Genomic DNA, 23,864 nt, shown 5'->3' on the forward strand with positions numbered 1-23,864 from the left:
GAGAGATATATATATATATATATATATATATATATATATATAGGTATCTCGGTGAACGGGAATAACCTATGATTGTAACGATGCTCCGGTGACTCAACCAATAGCTCTAGAGTGCAATCACGGCAATGAGTTTGCGTATGTGACAGAAAAAGAGCAAACATACATCCATTTTCACCCCTAGTTATGGTCATAAGATGGACATGTCGTTAGCCACTTAAAGTTGAGAGGTATAATGTATTCAGTCGCCTTACTCTTACTGTCAGCACATATAACTGATGCATTACATATGACAACATAGCATTATATGGTGGATGACATACTGCGTATATTATATTACATAGTGTTGTATGACTGTAGGGGAGGGAACCTCCACCATTATAAGTAATTCCGTGAAACAATATGGGAAGGTGTTGGTTAATAGCCTGCATAAATGATTTTGACGGTCACATGTCAACATAAACAAGAACACCGGACAGGACTGCAGATGACCCTATGTGCATGTTCACTACCACACTAGTACGGTCTAAATAAGGAGCTTCAGACACAAGACGTTCGCGAACGTTAATGTATCTACTGAATAACAGTATCGTTAGCATATATTCATTGAAGAGAACGCCATTACCACAGATGATAACAGCTGTAACTAACTAGTGGCAACAAACCCAAACTTCAAGCTTCGTAGTCCAGAGGATTCGATAAATCACTCCGTATCTGTTCCAATATGAAGCTGTGTTTCTCGTAAGACAAGAAGATTCCACGGTTATCATTTATAGCAGTTGCCAAGAGTCCATGCTTCCTCTTATCAGGCTGGACAGACCGGTGAAGGGGATACCATCTCGGAACCTCGACTGATGAAATCGTTTCATATCATGCGAACACGACATTGGGCCTTATAGAAAATAGCACTGATAATTCAGGTTCGTTGAGACGAAACCATCAACCTCAGCAGATAGTTTATCTGGTAACACACTAATAGATGACTGCGTGGCTCAATACGCAAACTTACAAAGAATTGGAAAAAGGTATGAAAATAACTGTGTACTTTAATGGCGTCTAAGATAACGGGGTCTGCAAAACTGTTTTCGTCCGACGAAATACGCTCAGTGGAACAGTAGGTTGGCGTTAGTACGAGACCAAACTGAATCTCTTATTAACAGGGTTCTTCAACTAAATGTGTGTACCAAGACCAGGCCATGGCGGTTCCTTTTAAAACGCAGAGGACTCTGTTTCAAATGTGATTGAAATCTTCATTAAAATCTTGATCACAAAGTTGGAACTTTAGAGTAAAAACTTGTGTCGCACATATTTGTCGGGTCACAGAAATCTTAAAAGTTAAAACATACCCTGGGAATGGTCAAAACTTCATCGTTAGGAAGCCCAAACTCCTTGGTGTTTTCAAGTTGATTGTATAAAAGAGTGCGTTGCACTTAATCCTGATCAACATCAGAAGGATTCCAGACAAATGGTACAAACTGCCAAATTTGATTGGCACGATCACCTACCTAAATCGTCAAAAACAAGGAAATACACCGTTTTGGGTTGAAGGAACAATAAGTTCATTAGAATTGATACCCAACCAAGTGATAGCCTGTGCCACAATCACCGGATGGCAACTAACTACTGGAACTGGAATAACCGGATCCATGTTCATTTCATTATTGTTAGCTAGTTAATGACTGATCCATTTTTGGTCTGCCGACATGTAGACATCGCATGCCATATCCTATTTTGCTGTTAGGTGATCTGCTCAAGAACGATCACCCAGTTCTAGTCGGTGGAGCCTTGGGCGATAGCTTCACGCCCAGAGCGGGAACGGAACCCTCGAAAGCTCCGAATAAGGCGTGGCTAGTGCCCTCTTTGTGCTAGCCAGTCAAAAGAGTCGGCTTGCCACCCGTCTGGTAAACAGAGCGATGATCTGGAGTTAATGAAGTTAGGCATCTTTCTGCACACTCGGGCGCCGTACCATGGGAACACAATAGACTGTGTTCAAAATTTTAACAACAAAACTGACGTTTCAGTTCCCACAAGCATGTTCCGTGCATTTGACGGGCTACACAGCTGTCCTGTGCCACGGTGATGGGCTAAAAAATTGGGAAGTCGGTTGAGTTTATCTCTTGTTGCTCAACCAACCCAACCAAATCCGCATCCAATATGTCTCCCAGTTGGTAACTAAACATTCGTAAGTCAGATACCTAGCTAAGTCAACAGACCAACTGTCATGTGTCCATCACTGTGCTTCTTAGGATTGGGTTCAGGCCTTTCAAAAGGGCATAGCAATTTTCCGTCGCTGTTATTAATTGTATGAAGAGATAAAATCTGGTTTCCAGACTTGATTGCCCTTTTTCCCTTAATTTGCAACCAATCTGCTATTTCGGTTTAGTCCAAACAGCTACAATCATCCGTGCTAACCCAAATGGAAGCTTTGATGAAGGAAAATGCTAGAGATCGCGAACTATTGATGCAGGAACACGAAGAAAAGCAGAAAAATTTACAGGACCAGGTGATTGCTGCTGAAAGAACATTGGAGGAGCAGATCAAGCTGACAGATAAACTACAAATGGAACTGAAATCAAAGGTTAGTCGAAACCTTGCACACTTGAACGATAGAGTATTGAAGACATTGCGCATGTACGAAATCCTTTTTTCTAATTCACCTGTTCGGTATAATTCCAAGTATCAATCCAGCTGAATTAAAGTAAATCAAGTACGAAAGCCATAAATCTGACGACAAGTCAACAATATTCAGAAACGCACGTGTCTCCAGAATTACGTAGCAATTCTAACTAACGGGCGACACGCTGCACAAGGTATCATATTATAGGTTTGAAATATCTGACAACTGGTTAAACTTCTCCAACAGAGTGATGTGTTTCAAACCTGATAAGTTGAGTTGAGTTTATTCTAACTAGACGTCCTTGTTCTCAGTCCTTAGTTATAAATTCCTCGATGGGATCATTTGTTATCACGTGGTAGGTGATTGTCACAAAATATTCATGCATCACTTAGTGAAGTTGGTAGAGGATTCTCCGGATGCTGGTAGAGTGGGGGAAAGATAACTCTATCTTTCAAATCGAGATGGGCTCAAAATATTTTGTCTGCCACCGTACTTGCAAGGTCCACTTTTTGAATGGAAATTAAAGATTACGTTATCGAATATGGTGACGGAGACAAAAACTTCAGACCAACCGAACTTAAGACGGAAGTTTATAGTCTATTGTTGCGATAATTATATACTAAACTGAGTGGCCGGGACGGTACCCATTTCAGATTACTGCTTAGAAGAAATTCGAAGAAAAGTAAAGAAAGACAGAATCAAGCCAGATATTACAAATTTTTTATGGTATCACTCGGGGAAATATTCATACCGCTGGGTTGGTTTTATATTTACGGAGTTCAGCCTGGATAACAAACGAAACTCGAGATCGAGTTGGGCGCAAATTTAGGAATGAGACACCACAATACGACAATAAACTCTCTAGGTTTAGGAATCTCAAACTTCCACAAGTTTCCAATAACTGTCCGGACGTGCGCAGAAGTAGCACGCGTAATCCGAAATGACTACTTAACCCGGAGAACCCGCGAGCGCCATAATCATGGCACTGCGACTTCAGGGTATAAAGATTAGCTCAGCGAAGACTTTTATAGGAATGACCACCAACGTGCGTTTGTGGGGTAGTGGTTACACGCTCGCCTCGCATGTCAGATGTCCGGGGTTCAAATCCCGGTACGGCCATTGGATATACACTGCTGATGAGCTATAATAAGAGGAAAGCTCGAGTGCGGTGCTTCCCTTTGGTGTGAGGAACAAAAACCTATCCCGCAGAACCCCAAAAACTGCTTATGGTTTAACTGTGTGAAGACATGACCTGGTATTTTCCAAAGCTACGTCCATCTGCTTGGCATTCCCTGCATACTTGAAACTTCTGGCTGATAGCATTATTCGTGTGGTATTCGCTATTTGCTTCACAAAGGTGGTTGGTGTCAACGCACAATCAGCTGTTCACAGTTCATGACGCTTCTCTACATCCTCGTAAATGGGTCTTCTGTCGTTAGCAAAGACGTTCCCCATACTAATATCCCTACTTTGCTATGGTCTTCGGCGCCAGCGCATTTGGTCTTTAGCTGCAATTAAATCTAAAATTGTTTGATTTTCTAAGATGAACACTACTACATGGCAGTTAGCCGTGAAAATTTCTAGGAATGAACATACTAGTCTACTTACTTTACCTTAAAACAACACCTTTTGAAATAGATCGAGGTAGCTTAGTGGTTAAGGCGAAAACCAACTGACCGGAAGGTCCGTGGTTCGAATACACTCTCTGCATCTCGGGTGCTCCCGTCTGGGCTCGAGCAAACTAGCATTGTCTGAGTCATCGTGCTTTCTTCGGGTGGCATGACAGCTAAGCACCAAAAGGGTGCTAAGGTTGAACGATCATTATTTCAACATTGTCGTCCACTGATATAGCAATAGTTGGTTAGGTGAACTAAACACTTCCCATCAGTGTAGTGTAGCCATCTCTACCCGGTTTTTGAATTTTGTGTTAATTTGCTCCAAAGTCCGATTAAAACGTAATTTTGAGGACGGCTGAATATAATCACTGTTCACGTAGTTCAACCTGATTGACGAGCAAAATTAAGGATCGAAGTCGTTTGTACTCTCAACAAATTTGGCGAAAATTTAAGAAGATCAATGCGTGAATAAAATTTACATTGTGAAGGATTGGAGTCAAAGGCACTGGCAAGTGTGAAATTCGCATATCAAATATGACGGAAACACCTGAACCGGAGATACCATTATTGTGGTGAATATGAGACCACCCACGGCTAACTGACCACTAGATTTTACCTAAGCAGAGTAGCATGAAACCACAATGACAGTGAGCATTCTTACCAGCAAAAGCAACAACAACAGCAACAAGCACCTACAATACAGTTTGATAGAATAGAAATTCGGGAGGAAGAATCCACACACACATTGATGTTGAGTTGCTCTACTGTTCTTTAGGAAGTGATTCGATCGGTGTTAAAGAAAGTTCGCATAGGAATCTCAGGATACCTTGATGTGATGCCCAGCTAGTGGCGCAAAGGCCTAAGTTATAAATTCCCGGTTCGTCTTCGGGCCGTTGTTGGACTATCCACAAACAGTTGCGGATCTGAAATCTCCGTGAAATTTCCCGCCCTGGGATTCATCAGTTGGCCACCTGTGGATAGAACTACTTCACCTATTGAACAGACTTTCAAGACGTCAGGATATAAATGCAAACGGGAATTGGAATACCTTAACAAATAGTTGAGATCAAATATTTTGCCCAATCTCCAGTTAGGCCACTGTTCTGTTTTCTTGACCTTATTTCAGAATGAGCAATATGCGGAACTAGAGAAGCAATGTTCTGACTTACAAAGTTCATTCGAAGCTGCAAAGAAACAGCGACACGAAGTGGAGTTGAAGTTGAAAGAGCAAGTCGCAGCGGCGGAGGAATTGAGTCGCACACTCAAGAAGTATGATGCCAATACGGACTTATCAGTCTCATACATTTCAATGGCTTTGTTCTTTTCCAGGTTCTCTGATTAAGCTCAATAGTGTAGTAATAGGCTAGCATCTTTCTTCCCGCTGTGTTCCTCGTTTAACGATGAGTATTTATCCGAGTGATTTGTCTAAATTACATAGCACTTTAGCGCTGGTGCTTCATTGATGCTTTTATACTTTTCTAGGCCACTTTGATCCACAGATAACCATCACATAAGGAACTGAAAGTTGGTTCATTGCGAACGTGCTGCTGACTGTTCACTGGGGATGTTAGATGAAACCGAGCTAAGTTTGCACCACAGAACAGTCAAAGGATGAGACATTACAACATTACTGTTCGCTGTTTCCGTTCAAGTGCCTAGTTCCGGAAAAAGACTCGCCGATCAGGAACACAACCGCTTTATTGAAAAACAAGCGAGTGTGAGAGCGTGTGTGAAATACACGGTTTCAAGCTATTTTATTGGAAGGACGCTGTCTCGCACTGTCTGGCTTTGATACAAATCTGTCCCGCCCCACATACTCAGGGGGCGTTGTCTCTCTGGCCAACGTCCAGTGGAGTTGAGGGTCTCATTAAATTTCGGGCATTCAGTGGTTACTTTCGAGAATCTGACCTTACTGATAATTACAAATGTGGCTAGCTGGAAACCGGTCCGTATAAGGTTATGTGTGCTGTGGTTAGACCGATGGTCATGCACGTGTTAACCCCTATGCATGTTTGACACTTGGTCATCAGTCTAAACTTTCGTGTCATGTGTGGCCTCTCTTGCTTGGATTGCCTTTGCAGACCGAACCACAAAGCAAATAATTCGATGCGATCAGACCTTTTAGCGCACGGAAAGTTCATGTAACTAGTCATGACTTCAATGCTTCGATGAGATAGATTACGACAGAGGACTACGCTTTAGATCGTTGCGTTTATTCTTCAACCCACGTACAACTTTTACAAATATCTGGTGGCAATACTGAAGCCACTTTAGCGCAATGTGGTGAGCCAGATTACCGATTGGCGGAATTCTGTCCATACAGCAAATCAATTAAATTTCGGTAGCGATGAGGCGTTTTATCAATTTTACTGTTGTTTCTCTTCACACTTTTGTCCCTTGCCGCAATAGGTTACAATAGATGCGACAACTTCTACAAAAGGACACTAGGTTGAATAGCCTCAAGTCTCTCTAGGTGTACATTATTACACAAGGCTTAGAGTCATGATTACGATCTCCTTCATTCCAGTTCAAAGGCCTGATTTATCAACAGACTGATGGAACTATCATTAACTCCTCTGTTCTCTCTGGCTTAACCAACAAAACCATAGCACAATGAATCCTCGGCCACACAACAAGACCAACAATCCCCTGATGGTTTGACAGAGACAAGTTAATGACAGATTTGTTATCATAAAGAGGTGTTGTGGGAATAATTTCTTTGCATATCCCAAAACTCCAGGCAGCTCCATCCACTTCTCAGCTGAACAGGGAAAGCCCAGTGGAAGGACTGCAATTTCCTATTATAAGGTATCTTTGAATCATGTTTACTTTGAGAGCACGGTCTACAAACCACCCAGATCAGACTGCTGTTTGGACTACTATTCAATGGCTATGAAGAAACCGGTAATTCGCACACTGGCCCATCAGACGATCCGCGATGACACAGCTTCGTCTAAAAGCTAGATTGGCCACGGTAATCGAACAACGGGAAAAAATGGATATTCATTAGGTTTCATTGATCAAACGCTTCAGTCACCCAACCCAAAAGAACGCATCCAACCAAGGGTTGAACCAAATGACAGGGTGAGGATCTTGTGCCACCAGCACATAAGAAAGCAGTCGTTGCGTTCTCTACAAACTCAACATATGAACCATTCTTCAAATAGACGCTGAACAGGCGACCGGTCCACGCGAGAGACCCGATCTATCCTGATTTCCAATCATGTCCACAAGGCGGAAAACGGCGATCACGATCGTGTTTATAGTGGACAAACCAGCTAAGGGCTGAAGTATCGAATCAACGGATGCGAACGGCATTCTCTGGCTTCCCCGAGAAACACGAGGGAATTAAAAATCTGGAGCGTAACCAAGTCATCGTACCTCATGCAGTAGCTGAGACTCATAGGGTCACATTTGATAACATTCCTACCCTGAGACAAAATTCCGACGTTGTTTCTGATGAATCGAATGATACCGTGCGTTAACCGGCCTGATTTGTTTAGGATGGACGTAACGTTTATAAGAGGCGTTTCGTGTCCTAACTCCTCGGTGACCTCCGACAACCCTCGTCAGGTGGGAGGTGACAAAAATCAAATAGAAAAGAAAACACTTACCAGTTGGTACCAACACTGGGACAACCAACATTCTATGTGATAATGTGACCAGTCATCCCAATGCAGTTCCGCAGAATACCAAACGCTCTTAAATTTGGGACGAGATACGACAGGTCAGATACCACAAGCGGATAAGGACAGTTTAACATGAGTGGTATCGTGAACTTATGCGTTGGACTGGTAATGTGGCCCACAATTGGTTGTGTCGGAATTCCTTCCTTGTCTACTTTTGGAGGGCCGTGAAATTGCGATTGCCTGTTATTTTTGGATTCACTGGAAACCACACAGACCAACTGAAATTCTTCTCAACTATGCAAAGGTATAGATTGATTTGTGACTTGAATTTGTCGCGTGCCGCTATTGTGTACTCCACTGATGACTTCCATCCATTTAGATGCTCAGGAACTTTTTTTCCACATTCAACTTTGTTCAATATCACTAGTACATTACCTCTATACGATCTTGATATGTGAGTCATTGAATCTCATCTCAAAGATGAGAGTACCCAACTTTCTGTGCAGCTAATGCTACAATGATTAACCAGAGCAGTGAAAAGAATGTTGATTGCTTCAATGCTGGCACCAACTTGCACGTGTTGTTTATCATTCCACTCCTAAGGAAAATTGCCCAAATTGAACGAAATGTTGAACAATAAGATTGCAGTAAAAAAAGCTGCGCTCTTCCTGGCATAGAATGGATAGAAAGCATACGACTCTCACACTAGGTGACTGCACTCGAACTGAATTCTGCACAAATTGTCCAAGTTCTGATAGTGCTGAGTTATTTGCCATCTGATCCGGCCTAATTCACCATACAAAGGCGACCCGGGTGCTATAGGCCCAAGTGATATAACAATTCAGTCATAAGGAAATGCGGACAGCGTAGCACACTAAAAATCACCAGGATATACATGAAATTATCCCTAGTCACATGGCATATAACAGTGTGCTGTCCAGTGTTAAGCTAACAGCATTGGTAAGGTTTAGTGTTTTATTTTCATTAATGGAGGCCGGGAATCCACATGCCCCGCATTCGCAATATCAATTTAAAGATTTTTTTGAAAAAGCCCAGAGATGTGATGAGTTAACGTGGGAATTTTCCTGTTCAGATTCCTAATATGCATTGATCAGTTTGGAGGCTTACAAAGAATGATGATACCCAGAAAAGCCTTGTACATTTTTGTAACCAGACAAGGCTTAATCACAACTCGGAAGCAAAGTCAAAATAGCAATGGATGGATATACGTATCTTTAGCAGCCTCAACTGGATTTTTGCCTAGAAGCTTGAAATCGATCACCTGTTATATATAAAATTATGATCCGAGCACTTCGGTTAAGCAGTTAAGCCTTTTGGATAAGCTAGGTTGTTCCTAGTGCGATGAAAATACGGGCAGAAATTAAGTGGTCAGAGGTTCGTTGTATGTCCCTGTCAATAAGAAATTACGTTGGTTTGGTGTACACGTCACTCGACTTAACCTTATAATTTATTTTTTTTCTCTAATGTCAAATATCCTGTTCAGCAGTCAAGCACCTTGGATATATCATGTTCTCTAGACCCCCCCAAAAGTGGTCAATATGACAGCCAGTAAGTTTATGCAGCGGTGATGAGTACACCACAGTCATTTCAAAACGGACCAAAATTATCCTTTTTTGTCCGCGACCACCGAACAAAAACACCAGTATGTGTCCAGCAAGACCTTATAATTATGTACCTTCCGAAGTGAATACACTCTCGGAGTTATCTTGTGACCTTCATGATATGAGGGAATATCACATCTGTTACAGCACGCGGCATGAATTTTGTAATGTTTTCATTGACCGACCACCCGCATTATTCCCCTTTATGCTTCCATAAATTGAGGAAATTGTTGTGATTAAACTATTGTATGATCATAGTCCTTATATGTGCACAATGACCATCTTCTCATTGTTATTCAAACGCAATGCAGAAGTCATGTTGTAAGCATGGTAGGAAGTAAACTAACCAATGCTGATCAAGGTTATAGTGCCAACAACAAGGTTTCCACACCTTCAGTTGGTACAAAAGGGGCAAATTGTTAGTTAATACAGTTTAGATAATCGTTTCTCATTAAAAAAAACACGTGAGCTTGACGAGAAATAAATCAAAGAAATCCATAATGTGCGTTTTCTTGAAGATGTCCCGATAGCGTCATTGTCCGCATTGAATTAGAATGACCTATTCATCCGTTATGAATATATACAAACTACACAAAACTAAATAAAATTGAAAGCATTACATCACGCTTTCCAGTGTTCTCCTTGATTCTTGACTAGCCTCCAAGATACTAACCGAAGCCACGAGATATGTATGGCGGAGCATGACAAAGAGCTACACCAGATTCGGACGCAAAATGCCAATGAAGTGATTCAGTTGAAACTGGAACACGCTGAAACGATTAGCCGGTTAAGTACGGCCATTGAGCGATTGAAAACTGAAGTGAGTTGAACGAAGATAAATCTGTTAATCCTTTAAACCTTAAAGTGTTTGTTCTTCCAATAAAAAAGCATAGACTTCACGCATCTCTAGGCTATCAAGGTGACGAAGCGTTTGGGTGCTATCAATGCTACTCACTTTTTAGGATGGGAACTACGTGATCCCCACTGTGCCTGGTTGGGGACGTTGCAAGATATGGCTGCCAACCAATATCAGTGGCGATCTTGTTGTCAGTCTCTATCCAAATTGCCTGAATGAGTGTTTGGAGGCGTAGGCACCAAGGAATGATTGTGGTATGCTAGCACCAAGTCCATTCCACGTCCACTTTTATTCTTTTCTTCAAAATATGGCTTTCAAATAAGCCATGGTTGCGCAGAAGTGAAGCATTGGTGCTGAACCCTGATGTCATGCTGTCGATGATGATGATAATGATGACTGTATAAGGGCTGCTAGCCACCTTGAAGTTCTAACTACAAGAATAGGGAGTCGACTGTCTCCAAATGAGTTACGTTACTTAATTCGGGTGTTTCCTTCTTTTGTTTATTATTCAGTTTGAAGACCAATTACGAGCAAAAGAAAACAGAGCTTCGGCCAAGGAACAGGATCAACTGAATTCAGAGATCAGCGACATGCGACTTCGACTGGAGAATACCGAAGAAAGTCGCCATGAGATAGAGGTGCGACATATGAGAATCTGTCCTTAATCTGCTGACTGACCTTTACCAACTTAATTATACATGCTTTCTAATTGACAGCTGAATAACAGAAGGCTTTCCAGGCTCCTCCGTAGTGAAAAGATACTTGACGGGGAGAAGCGAATCTGCGTCCGTTTTTAAACATTGCATTTCCTTAGCAATCGTAAGATGCAAATCACGGGCGTCTAAAATTCATGGTGACGTACCTCCGATGTCCTAACAGGCAGGGCAGTCCATCAAAACAACTAGGATATTTACTGGGATGTCTTTGAATTCACCGGGAACAAGTGGAAATACGTTCGATCCGGAAGGAACAATTATGGCGCATCCAGCGTGCATGGGTGGAGTACCAGTTCACCTCAAATGTCAGACGTCTAGGTTGAAGCTGCCAGTAGGGTCGAGGATATGCACCAACTTCTCAGGCCCAACTGAACTTTCGAATCTACCTAGGTAGACTTATGGAACGTTTACATCACACGAAAGTACTTCCATACCTTAGGGTGATAGTTGCCTAGTCGTGTGCTTCCGTCTGAAGCACAAATGAATAAACCCTAAATGAGTGACAACAACAATCGGCGTTACTGCGCAGGACCAATAGAACAGGACATACTGGACCTTTTCGAATTTCCTTCCCGTTGTCCCAAACCAGTGGTTTTAGAAGTCGAAAAAGTACTTTAACAGCACGTGCCGTTTTCCACAGTTTATGTTGCCCGAAGGTTTAGGTCAGAGGACCCAAAAGCGCATGTTGACCGTTCAGAACACTAGCCACGTTTGCAGTCTGCAGGGCTTCAGTCAGTGGCGTGTGACATAACATAATTAAGTCTTTAAATGTAAAACGGAGATCATAAAAATATTGGAAGTATGCATCACACAATGCTATTTGGGCCTGGAATTATTTACTTAAACGACTACAAACTGCTCTCTACATCCTGGCATTCCGGATGTTTAGGGTAACAAAAAGGTGTGGTGGGTGGGATATAAGTTTCGAAAGTTCCAAAAATGATATTAAACTGTCTACTCCCTATCATTTTTCAGAGAACACATCAAGTAGAGACTGAACAACTACGCCAAAAATATGAGGAGGCCCTAAATCAGTGGAATCAGAAAGAGCAAACCTTGCTTAACGATAATAGGCTTTTGAAAGAAAAGCTAGCGTCATTTGGAGCGAAAGTATGTCCGATTCGCCTTGATGCCCAAATGCAAACAACACCCAGTACCGATGATGAGATACTGCTTCAGAAGATCGGCGAAACCTTTACGAAACAAATGAACAGCTGGCGTGAAGACTCGTTGTCGCACTGGGTAGAGAAAGTGAAGGAAGAAGAACAGCAGCGACTGCGAACTTTCTATGAAGAAGCAGAAGCTGTTCAGAAGAAGGAGCACGAAATAAATCTGTCCACGGTGAGTAGGAAAAACTTAAAGGCGCTCTCCGTTATTTCCACTTGAAATACTGGTTGCCCGACACACAAAGCTACACGTCGCAGTTACTAACGGTTGTTGTTGTTCGTTTGTTTGCTTAATTTATCACTTTGCTTGTGATGATTTCGCAACCAGCTGAGGTGATATCATGGGTGGGTTAAGGCTGGTGGTAAAACATTTGTAACAGTATTTTCAGTTTATGGACTCCTATTTCGACGACCCCTGTTCGGTTGTTTGCAGCCGCTTTCAAACTGGCTAATAGTTCCCGCCCTGGTAACTAGCCCACATGTTCCACTAATACATTTATCTGCATATTAATTCGGTTTTCATGAGGGACTCATATGGAATCCAGCTTAATCTCTCGTTTATCATGTTCCAGTTGAGTCTCCTGTGAAAACCAAATTAGTAAGCAAGGGTGTGTTAATAGAATTTTGCGCATTTTGGGTTCAAGCAAAACATGAGGTTGACAGGAACTTGAGAACTATGTTTATCTAATGTTCCCCAAGAAGGGTGAAACCGGTCGCGGGCTTCCGAAGATTTTTCGGCAACCTTATGAGTAGTGTATTAGTCCCCATGTTGTTTGGGAAGAAGAATGCAAAAGCGATACGGACTAATACTTTCTCGGCCTAATACGTCATGCATACATACATCGTCTGTGTAAAACTGAAGGGAATTCAAACCGATTAACTGTGGATTGATTTACATTCTGCCCTCAAGGTAATCACGCTACTGAAACACATAACCCCTCCCATGACTGATTACCATGTAAACGTAGGGTATTCTGCCTCTCTTACGTAGGATTGCACACTGGTCTTGCCTGATCAGTCCGTTGATGTGGACTTCCCATGGTAGTGAACTCTGGTCAGAGAGGTCTCTTCCCAGAGAATCGGGGTCACATGAGAGGTGAATTCCAAGCTATTGCCTTCCTTCCCAATCTCCCTACTTAAAAGTTCCTTGACAACCCTGTATTTGCGCATCAATTTTGTTAGCTCCCACCTACAATGCGCAGCTACCTATCCCACCTCCCCAAATCATCAGCTGTTAATACTGTGCGACAAGCACGTGGTTTATACTGCTGGCGATCATGATGAGGATGATGATTTTGATGATGGGTCAATTCCCCCTCAATGCACTATCAGGGGTGAACACTACAACAAACCTATATCTAGGCACCTAATCCGCAATTACCAGCCTTGCATAACAGTACCTGTCTGTATAATCTATGCTATCTTTTGGCATAACTCCACATACTAGTCACATCTCTTTTTCCAGCTCAGAGCCGAACACACGAACCGCTATAACCAACTCAAAAAGCGTGAGGAATTACTCAGAACACAGTGCACTCGATTAGAAACGGAGCTGGGCGAATGCAAGAAGTTGTTACAACACGAGGTGGAAACACGTCATCAACAGTTAAAATTAGTAAGCAAGGGTGTGTTAATAGAATTTTGCGCATTTTGGGTTCAAGCAAAACATGAGGTTGACAGGAACTTGAGAACTATGTTTATCTAATGTTCCCCAAGAAGGGTGAAACCGGTCGCGGGCTTCCGAAGATTTTTCGGCAACCTTATGAGTAGTGTATTAGTCCCCATGTTGTTTGGGAAGAAGAATGCAAAAGCGATACGGACTAATACTTTCTCGGCCTAATACGTCATGCATACATACATCGTCTGTGTAAAACTGAAGGGAATTCAAACCGATTAACTGTGGATTGATTTACATTCTGCCCTCAAGGTAATCACGCTACTGAAACACATAACCCCTCCCATGACTGATTACCATGTAAACGTAGGGTATTCTGCCTCTCTTACGTAGGATTGCACACTGGTCTTGCCTGATCAGTCCGTTGATGTGGACTTCCCATGGTAGTGAACTCTGGTCAGAGAGGTCTCTTCCCAGAGAATCGGGGTCACATGAGAGGTGAATTCCAAGCTATTGCCTTCCTTCCCAATCTCCCTACTTAAAAGTTCCTTGACAACCCTGTATTTGCGCATCAATTTTGTTAGCTCCCACCTACAATGCGCAGCTACCTATCCCACCTCCCCAAATCATCAGCTGTTAATACTGTGCGACAAGCACGTGGTTTATACTGCTGGCGATCATGATGAGGATGATGATTTTGATGATGGGTCAATTCCCCCTCAATGCACTATCAGGGGTGAACACTACAACAAACCTATATCTAGGCACCTAATCCGCAATTACCAGCCTTGCATAACAGTACCTGTCTGTATAATCTATGCTATCTTTTGGCATAACTCCACATACTAGTCACATCTCTTTTTCCAGCTCAGAGCCGAACACACGAACCGCTATAACCAACTCAAAAAGCGTGAGGAATTACTCAGAACACAGTGCACTCGATTAGAAACGGAGCTGGGCGAATGCAAGAAGTTGTTACAACACGAGGTGGAAACACGTCATCAACAGTTAAACGAGCTCAGTGTGGCACGTGAGAATGAGCGACAAGAATGGTCAAGAATGCAAGCTGAAAAAATAGCTATTTTGCAGGAACAGTGTGAAAACAGAATAAAACAAATACGCATGGAGCAGATGGAGGATTTTCAAACCAAGGTGAGTTCCTTGGAATTTATTTTCATGGACTAAGAGTAGATGCTGGTGTTCTGACGACCAAATATGAGAACCAAAATGGCTCTGAAACATTTGGCAGCACTACTAAAATTGTGTAAGGGAATGCTAGATATTTTTTTGTCCAGTCAAGGAGGAAAAGTAAACAGGCTACCAAACTTATAAGCTATTCTCAATACAAACGGTAAATTTCAAAGTACGCTTGGTTTGTCCAAGGTCCTAAAATATATTATCCCAATTAGTTCCTGACATACTGTATCGCAGCCGAACTCATCTCGTTTTTTCTCTGAAAAATCACCCTACACTGTAGGAACTGCGCTTATTATGCAGTGCAAGGCTTGGTGAGTGAGACGGATGATTTATGCGCCTGAAAACTAAGTCAACAAGTAATCCACCACAGCGGTTCCCAACTTGTCCCACACCGTTCAACCCTTACAACATGTAAGGACAGACCACGCCCCCTAAGAGTTTCGCCAATACGGAAATTTAAACTACTCGGCAGTAGGAAATAGAAATCTTAAGGCACCTTTTCAACTTATTAGCATTTTGCAAATGCAATCCAGATAAAAAGAGAGGTCTTAATATGAGAACAGTGACTTTTTTTATCCGGAAAGTATTCAAAATTAATGAGAAGCTTGTGATATTTTTCCCTCTAGTTGTGAAAAAAGAACGATTTGCTCCGTTTTCTCGCTTAACCCTGGAGTCGAGTGGTGGATTTGACTTTACCAAGTGTTGCCAGAATAAAAATAAATTCACAACTAATTTGAACTCGGCATCAAACTACGGCGCCTGGACTGTTCGATTAAGTAATTGAAGGCCCACATTGATGGTAATGTTTGAATCAGCCTAAGATTCCAGAGCTGTAGTAATGCCGTCGCTGTTCAACTTCGAGAATTCTACACACAATGCGGAATTCGATCTATTGCTTGTAATCCATTGACTACAAATTGCACACCCGGGAGCAAGGACGAAAGTGAACCTAACTTTCTCTTATATAAATCAGATGAATAACAAGACATTCAGCACAGAAAAGTTATGTGCGCTGAATCGGAGATGATAATAAATTAGCATTACATTCACCAAACGGAACAGAAACGAACTTGACAGTAAGTACGAAAGGATCATAGGCCAACAGAGCGAAAGGTGGAACGAGCGAGAGAAAAACCTGATATGGAAACCATCGGGTATGCGAAAAAAGTGACAAACTACAGCAATATAATTTTTTCAACATGATGAATCGACCGAAAATCCTGATCTGAGTATATAACAGTATACCAAAGTTTTTCACCCAACCGGTTGCTCGTTCACCAAGTTTACCTCTCTCATCAGTTGACTGCTGATTTTGGTTTCCACAAGTCCATGCGACGTAGGGTGATGAGATGACGGTGGAAATGGAACTGTCGTGACTTCCCCGAGAGTTTTAACCGGTGGGTATCCTGGACAAGTATACATGGTTGGGACGGAAAGCCTGTTCGAACTTCACGCACGTGCAACAACTGTAACCGTAACACAGGCACAATGGGAACAAAGGCAAGCTATTGTTACATTCACAGAAAATGAGACATCCTAGTTCCACAATAAGTCGCTGTCTCATCCGTGTGGAATTTTGCTAATAAGTATACTCCTCGCAATGTACAGACGTGCCCTCACAAAAATATCAGGTGCAATAGGCACAGCAATACAGATGGATAGTGAAAAGTGATTTCAGTATCAGATAAATCAGACAAAGAGCCTGTTTTTAGTAACTGGTGTCTTCAAACCTGGGGTCCTCATTTCACGTGTACCATTGAAAGTCTGCCCCGCGGGTGATCCCCTGATTGAGAACTGATGGTGATGACGCATTATCAGGCTTTCAGTAGATATAGAGCGCTTGAAAAAGGACTTTTCAAAACTCCTGAACACACCAATTTCCTTCAGGGTAGGCACAGGAAGCCCTACCACATGCATTGAAAAACGGTCCGTTAATAAAACGCCCCACCTGAAATCCCTGTAATGCTCACCTTCCTTGCTAATATTTGAGTCCTCGTAAAATAGGAGAGGTTTGATTATCAAGACGAAACCAGTATATCTATAGTGTGGACAGCAATTTAACTGAACGTTCTGTAGAAATGCGGCTTTTTCAAGCTTTGTACTTCAGCCAACTTCACCAAAACATATTAAAGCATGGCCTCACCATTCTATAAATAACTGTCAATGGCGACAAAATAACGCACGCGAACACGAGGACTGTTTGAACCGAGAACTATGCAGTTGCATTGTAATCAAGTTACGGCTACTTATCACACCGTCCTCACTCCATTAAAGTTCGCGATTTCGGACATCAGAAGATAAACGCAGACTTTGCTGAGAAGAACTTTGGTCCCGCTATGCATCATACAACTGGAAACTCCATTGGAATTAAACATGTATTTTCCAAATAAAGGAACCTCTAATTTCAAGGTAGCTCGGTTCAGCTGAACCAAATAAGTAACCTCTAGTGTGAGAATGTTTGGTACATTTCAGCAAGCATTCCTGATAATGCAAAAACTAACTTGCGGTCGAAAACCCCGGGGCTTGTTTTACCCAAGAGCCATCGAAAGGTGCAGCCTATGAGAATGTTTCGGTTGGAGACACGGCAGTGCCATAATTTAACTCTCCACTAGCCGCTCTTCTGAGAATTTTCTCATCCATTATCATCACTTGAGGGATTAGAGTTTCACCTTCACGACACTGGCACCTGGTGATCACGTCCATACTTAGAGTGTGTTATCATTGATTGTAGTGGGCCTACACAGAATGACAAGATTTCAGTACTCATGGTTTGCGACAGCTTTCTATGATATGTAAATTATAGTCTATCAGTGAAGCTTCCAGCGTCGTCATGAGCTTTGTCGGATCGTTAACGTCAGTCACGTATTGACTGATCGGCTAACCTCACTCACAACTGTTGTTGACATCTTTTCATAAATTGTAATGGTTCATTGCCTTCCTAAACTGAAAGGGCATGCTCAATATGTGAGGCCTTTTATCATGAAGAAAGATAACGAAGTTTTTCAAGCTGGAAGATGAGACTGACTTGTCTTCCACTACAGCTAAATGAAGAGGTGCGCAAAAAGGAGAGGTACCTGGAAGAACACATCGAGAACCTCAACAAGGTGAGCAGTCAAGTTCATCTACAATCAGTATAGCATAATTTTGTTGTGAAAAGCCTGTGAAGAATGAGTGGGACACATAAGTTCTGGAAATTTCGGCGTTCAGCGTTTTTATCCCATACTAACTACGGTTAACTTCCTATCCAGCTTAGACTTTCTTATGCGCTCTAATGAGCCAAGAAGACCTTCTGGATTTCGGGCGTTGTAAACTCAGAAGACCTCATTTCCACTTTTCCAAGCATCATCAGTAGACTTTGACGCAAAACACAGGTATCCTTGAAGCTAGCTATTTAGATGGATAGGTCAATAAATTGCTCAGCAAAATTTTCGATACGTCAAAATTTCATAGTAATGTATCTGGCGATATTTCTGTATCCACGATTTGTAAATGACACCTACGTGGCCAACTATACGGAGCTTCATGTGTTATCCTCTGATTAATTCGAGGGGACAATTGTTTTGCTTATGTCAACAGTCTGAATCTCCAGTGATTGATAATACCGAGGGGGATGTTCTACTTGTGACGTCAAGGTATCCATGGTTGAATCTGCGAGCATGCGAAGAGTACTTCCGGGGAAATTTTCGACTCAAACATGGTATCGGACATACTCTCAAAGGGCAACATAACATTTTAGAACTTCCGAAAGTACCCGGATGAAGCCGAACAGTAACTATTGTAACTATTCAGAGAACATGATTCGAGGAACATGTAAATAAACGAGAAATTCAGTAAGTATGGTCCCAATTGAATCGGATGGGCTGATGCTTGAATGCAAGAGACCTGTCTTACAGATTCGTACTTCTTATTTCGCATTAAAGGGAAGCGATAAAAGGAGACTTCAACCTGAAGGCTATGCACGGCGGCTACGTGAAATGAATGGGATAAATCTAAAGTTCGTATTACAGAAAACCTGACATCAAGTATACCCGAGTGCTGTCTCCGTTCGAACCCGACTTCTGCATCTCCATTTCTCCTGTCTAGGCTTGGGCAACCTGGCGGTCTCCCAGCCGTCGTGCTTCCTTCGGGCACCGAAAAGGTGTTATATATGTAAGATTTTTTTACTGCTTTTCACAACCGAGAATCATGAGTCACAATGCATCACGGTGTAACTGAGATCTATTTCTTTCAATAGAAAAATGGGCGGATTGGGTTAAAACAAACTTCTGTGTGGTGAGAACTGAAATGCTCTGGCAAATGATATGGATCTTATGGCATTTTGCCCAATATTTCGAGGTCAGCAGATACCGATGAAAGCGTTTTCACGCAATGATGGCTGGGACCAATGTCGGTGTTAAAACAGAGGTTATGCAGAAACCGCCATTTCAACGAAATACTTGTAAAGAGTCCTTGAACGGAGTGTCCGGAAAGAGGAGCTTTCCTCCCAAATTCCATTTAAAAGGAGATCAGTTGAGACTGCCATCCTGAGGTGTGTTGTCAGTATGTGATCGTCAATAGGTCGGTTCAGTTCACTGGAAATCCGTGTTTTATTTTCCAGTATTTCACAAGTTGAAAATGTAAAACCGGACTATTAACACCGACGTATTGATGTTGTGTGCATACTTCAGTTTTTTACCATAATACCTTGGTTTTTACCACAGAAACTTAATAGCTGCAGAACTCGGATAGACGAGCTCCAGTCGGCACTGGATCAAAGTTGTTTGGAAAAGGATGCCATGCAGCAAAAGATGGCAACTGCGCATCAGGAGGAACTGAAAGTCCTAAGACAACGTCATCAACAGGACTTGTGGGTATGTGATGAAGTTTCACTCCGATTTTGTGGATTTCTAGTTCTAGGAATGTACTAAAGCATTTTTCATACAGTCCAATGTGGTATGCCCTTAAGGTGCAGGAAGCGACTCAGTGTCGTTTGGTACATATTACCGAAGAACGCTATTGTGATTTTATCCACACACCTAAAACCTCTTATCTGCCTGAAAACCTCCACAGACAATGGTGAAACAAATGGGAATTTCGTTCCAAAAGCCGAGACAGCGAGTCTTGTGGTGACGTAGTTACACGGATGGTGAACAAATGCAGATGATACAGTATGAAGCAACAATCATGGAGGGATAAGGCAGGGGAATGTCAGTACGAAGGTCAACATATAGATTGAGTTACTAGCCAAAGCATAGTAACCCTGTTGATTCTATTTAATTAGCGTCGCTTTGTCAAAATGCCAACAGTTGCGCTTTTGATTATGCAAGCCGAGAACAAATAACCGATGGAGTCAAATGAACGACCTGGGCAATCAATTTGAAGTGGGTTGTGGAGTTCCGGTCTGATCAGTGAGCACTTTGATGATATCACTTCGGTTGGTGACCAAACGCTTACAAGCTAACTGCCAAGATCGGTGAGCAGATCAGCAGTCGTCTGATCAAGTCTCCCCCTCTATAAAACCAGTGTGTTACTTGCGCTGAAAATCAAAGGCAGATCGGTTGCGTAAGGTCACTCAGACTGGTGAGGACTGAAATACCGATTGCGAAGCTTTCGAACGCAATAATGGAAAAAGAGATTTGACAGCACGTTCGCGTCCGGTCATCGAAAGAGGCCATCTGGAGGGATCATTTAAAAGTACTTCCCCCTAGGAAGGTTTACAAGGTAGAAGTTTTAAGGGGACACTCAGAAGTAATGCACCCTGAAGAGGATGACTGCACAATCCCACGCCTAAAACACGCAGTAACCTGAACACGGTAATCATCAATTGAAAAACTTTACCGTTAAACTGCGTAGAGGAATACTTGAAGATTAGAATGCTTTAATATGTTGTTATTATAAGTCGCAAACTTACAGCATGCAAACCAAACACACTAAAGTAGTGGAAGGATCCTGGATAACATTTATTGGGGAATTTCCGAGAATTAGCTCAGTGATATTGTGGTAACTATATTTTGCCAATGGATTATCGGAAAAGCCAGATATCTATTCACACAGATGGAAACGTCCTAAGAATGTGTCCAGCGAAATCCTGGAAACATGCCATCAAGACGACCCCATGAACTTTTTTGGGATCCTGCTACACAGCATCAACTCTAGAAGTTGTTGCGGTCGTATCAACCCTGTCTGTCACCAAATATCTTCAGCCATGGTAATCGTGGTATTGACTGAGTAACGTAAAGAGGCCAGACAACAATGTCTCAACCCTTTACCGTACATACATGTTTCACGTCCACGACTGGGTACGGGAAGAGAAATGTTAGCACATCACAGTCTGCACTCTGTCCGTTCCAACGAGGTGGACTGAAGGGACTTAGTGTTTCAAACGTTTAGAAGGATCATTCCTGCACTAGGCTGTTTGATCCATTTAGTGTAGTGTACATTTTACCCCTCAGTGAATCAGGCTCAACTTATGGAGCTAGATACAGTGGGAAGATGCAGGGGAACAAAATTTATTTGTCCAACTTCCTATGAAACGAAAGTGTGATGGTCCGTGGTTCGCCCTGTGCTGACACCCCAATAATCCAATACTCCACTCAACAGTTTCAGTTTCATCGCAAACAGGCTTGTACGTAGACTTACTATCCCACGATATTTGATTTGTACTAAGCTCACTTGCGATGTAAAAAAACTCAGTCCATATTAAATTGGTATATTTAGACGCTCAGAGAAAAGATTGCCAGTGAAAGGAAGCGTGCACGAACAGCAGAGTTCAAACTTCGTGAACGGGATAAAATTTGGGCGGACTTAAACAAGCTCCGGGAAAACCAGATCGATCATTATCTTCCAATCGAAGTTCAGCTTCATTTGGAATCTACGATTGAGTCACTTCGTGCACAGGTAAGGTGTGGACAAAATGTAAGCAGCACTTTGCAGCGAGGTCTATCCGACGTAAAAAATTGATCTTGGGGTTTTAAAGTTGAATGTGATTAACTGAAGTAATTATAAAACATATTGTTGTCTGTCTGTACTTTCAACGTACAAGTAGTCCGTATCTATAGTGGCTTAACCGGTAAAAAATGATAGCTTCAGAGGGATATTCACCATATAAGGAGCAGCCTGGTAGTGAAAATTCCTTATTCGATAACAGCTATGTTCACCTTTGAATTTTCGAGAAAAAACCGTAATTCACCACTGTTGCCACAAATGCCCCAGTACGATCGGATGTGGATGCTACAGGTAATGTGCTCGGGCTGAGCACCCGATAATCTCGAAGTGCCCCCGTAAGACTGCACCTCGCAGTGGGAGAAGGGGCGTAAATTCAAGCTTTCACCTTTGATGCATCGTCATTCTTGTCCCACCGTTATTGGGTGCTTCAGTATCAATGAATTCTTTATACAATCGCCTCTAGTTCGTGACTTTCGTGCCGCCATTCACACTATTCCAGGTGGACTAAACAGCAGCAAGTGGAATTAAAGTACCTTGGCACATGGTTCACAGCTGACAAACTGAACTGCTACTCAGTGGCCTATGCGAGGAAGCCCCACTGACTACCCTCTTGTGACTGATTTTCCTGAAGTAAAGAGCACAAACCACTGCCTTGTGCTTAAGCCAAGTTAATGGACCAGTTGATTTCACTAGAAGAATTGTCTAAATGCACGTCGTAAGCCATTGACGAACAGCGCGCGAAGCACTCTCGATTCGTGATTCCGGCCGTTCATCGGTATACTTATGAGGCATCTCAGATAAGCGGCCTCCTCCCGAAGGTTGAGTAAACTGAAGTTAGTTACTGGCTGCACTGAATTACAAACCGTGCTTCGTCCGGCTGCATTGCTGAGGAACGACAAAGTAAAGTTTAGTTTTCGATTTAGGTAACTGGGAAGTATCTGCACAAATGCACGAACTTACAACGACTAATGACTCCATGGATCTTTCGAACATATTTACGGGGATGCAGACGGTCGGAATACAATCCGACTCCCCGTTTATCCGTTAAACGAAATCCCACATCCATTTAGGTCTCTTCTCTGGAAAAATTTGTGGTGGATACCAAATGAACCACTGTTTACACGCCACTGCCAAAAAGGCGTCTATTCGACCGAAAAAGTTTCCCAAGCTCATGTTACCGACACCATAAACGCACCCTGTCCTACATTCACGCTTGACTTTCAAATTAGCTACTTAAGATCTCTGCGACACAAAAACAAGGGATGTCGAAAGTGCAATCGCTGTACATCCTATTCGCGAACTTCAGAGTAGCGAACAATTAAACATTGTGGCTCGTCATCGAGAAGAGATGCCCAAGATAACTTGTCGAAACTTTTTACAATAGGATGAAGGATGCCGTTCGAGCTTGTGGAACTAAGTCTGCAGACATCAACGTTGACAAGGCGGAGATAGCTTGAGATAACTGAGTGACCAAGGCGAAAGCTTACGGACCGGAAGGCCCGTGGTTCGAACCCAACTTCAGCATCCCGACTACTCCCGTTTAGACTTGGCAGTGTCCCAGCCCTCCTACTTCCCTCCGTTGGCATGGCAGCTAGGCACCGAAATGGTCCTACAGATGATGACTGCACTCGTCAGCTCGTCCTGAAGTGGAACTGCAGCATATGCCAGAAATTCGCATGTGCAACATCCAGTTTTGGACTAATTGCACATTCATAAAAACGCCTACTTCCCGTCAGCCTGTTCCTGAGGGGTGACATAATTTACCAAACAAAAGGGCAGTCGAATAGCGTGCTGGTCCGATTACTTCTACTTCAGCAGAGGTCCGAAATCTGACAAAATGTCCGACAAAGAGCTGAACGCATTGTTGTGTCCTCAATTGGATGCCTTCGTCTTTATTCATGCTGTGTTT

At 42.5% G+C, this 23,864-nt stretch overlaps 1 protein-coding gene across 1 annotated transcript in view; it reads left to right on the plus strand.

The window, feature by feature from the left end:
- The window catches only part of T265_03202 (hypothetical protein), a gene marked incomplete at both ends in the record, with an annotated part of 40,611 nt that overhangs the window by 15,338 nt on the left and 1,409 nt on the right, over positions 1-23,864 (plus strand). The window contains 10 exons of the mRNA XM_009167621.1: positions 2,381-2,575; positions 5,357-5,499; positions 10,139-10,301; positions 10,850-10,975; positions 12,029-12,394; positions 13,685-13,804; positions 14,702-14,986; positions 18,073-18,135; positions 19,732-19,881; positions 21,728-21,907. Coding sequence (XP_009165885.1) covers positions 2,381-2,575; positions 5,357-5,499; positions 10,139-10,301; positions 10,850-10,975; positions 12,029-12,394; positions 13,685-13,804; positions 14,702-14,986; positions 18,073-18,135; positions 19,732-19,881; positions 21,728-21,907 — 1,791 coding nt within the window. The remainder of the gene's footprint in view (positions 1-2,380; positions 2,576-5,356; positions 5,500-10,138; positions 10,302-10,849; positions 10,976-12,028; positions 12,395-13,684; positions 13,805-14,701; positions 14,987-18,072; positions 18,136-19,731; positions 19,882-21,727; positions 21,908-23,864) is intronic.

This window comes from Opisthorchis viverrini, assembly GCF_000715545.1.
Source record: "Opisthorchis viverrini unplaced genomic scaffold opera_v5_44, whole genome shotgun sequence".
Classification (NCBI taxonomy): Eukaryota; Metazoa; Platyhelminthes; class Trematoda; order Opisthorchiida; family Opisthorchiidae; genus Opisthorchis; species Opisthorchis viverrini.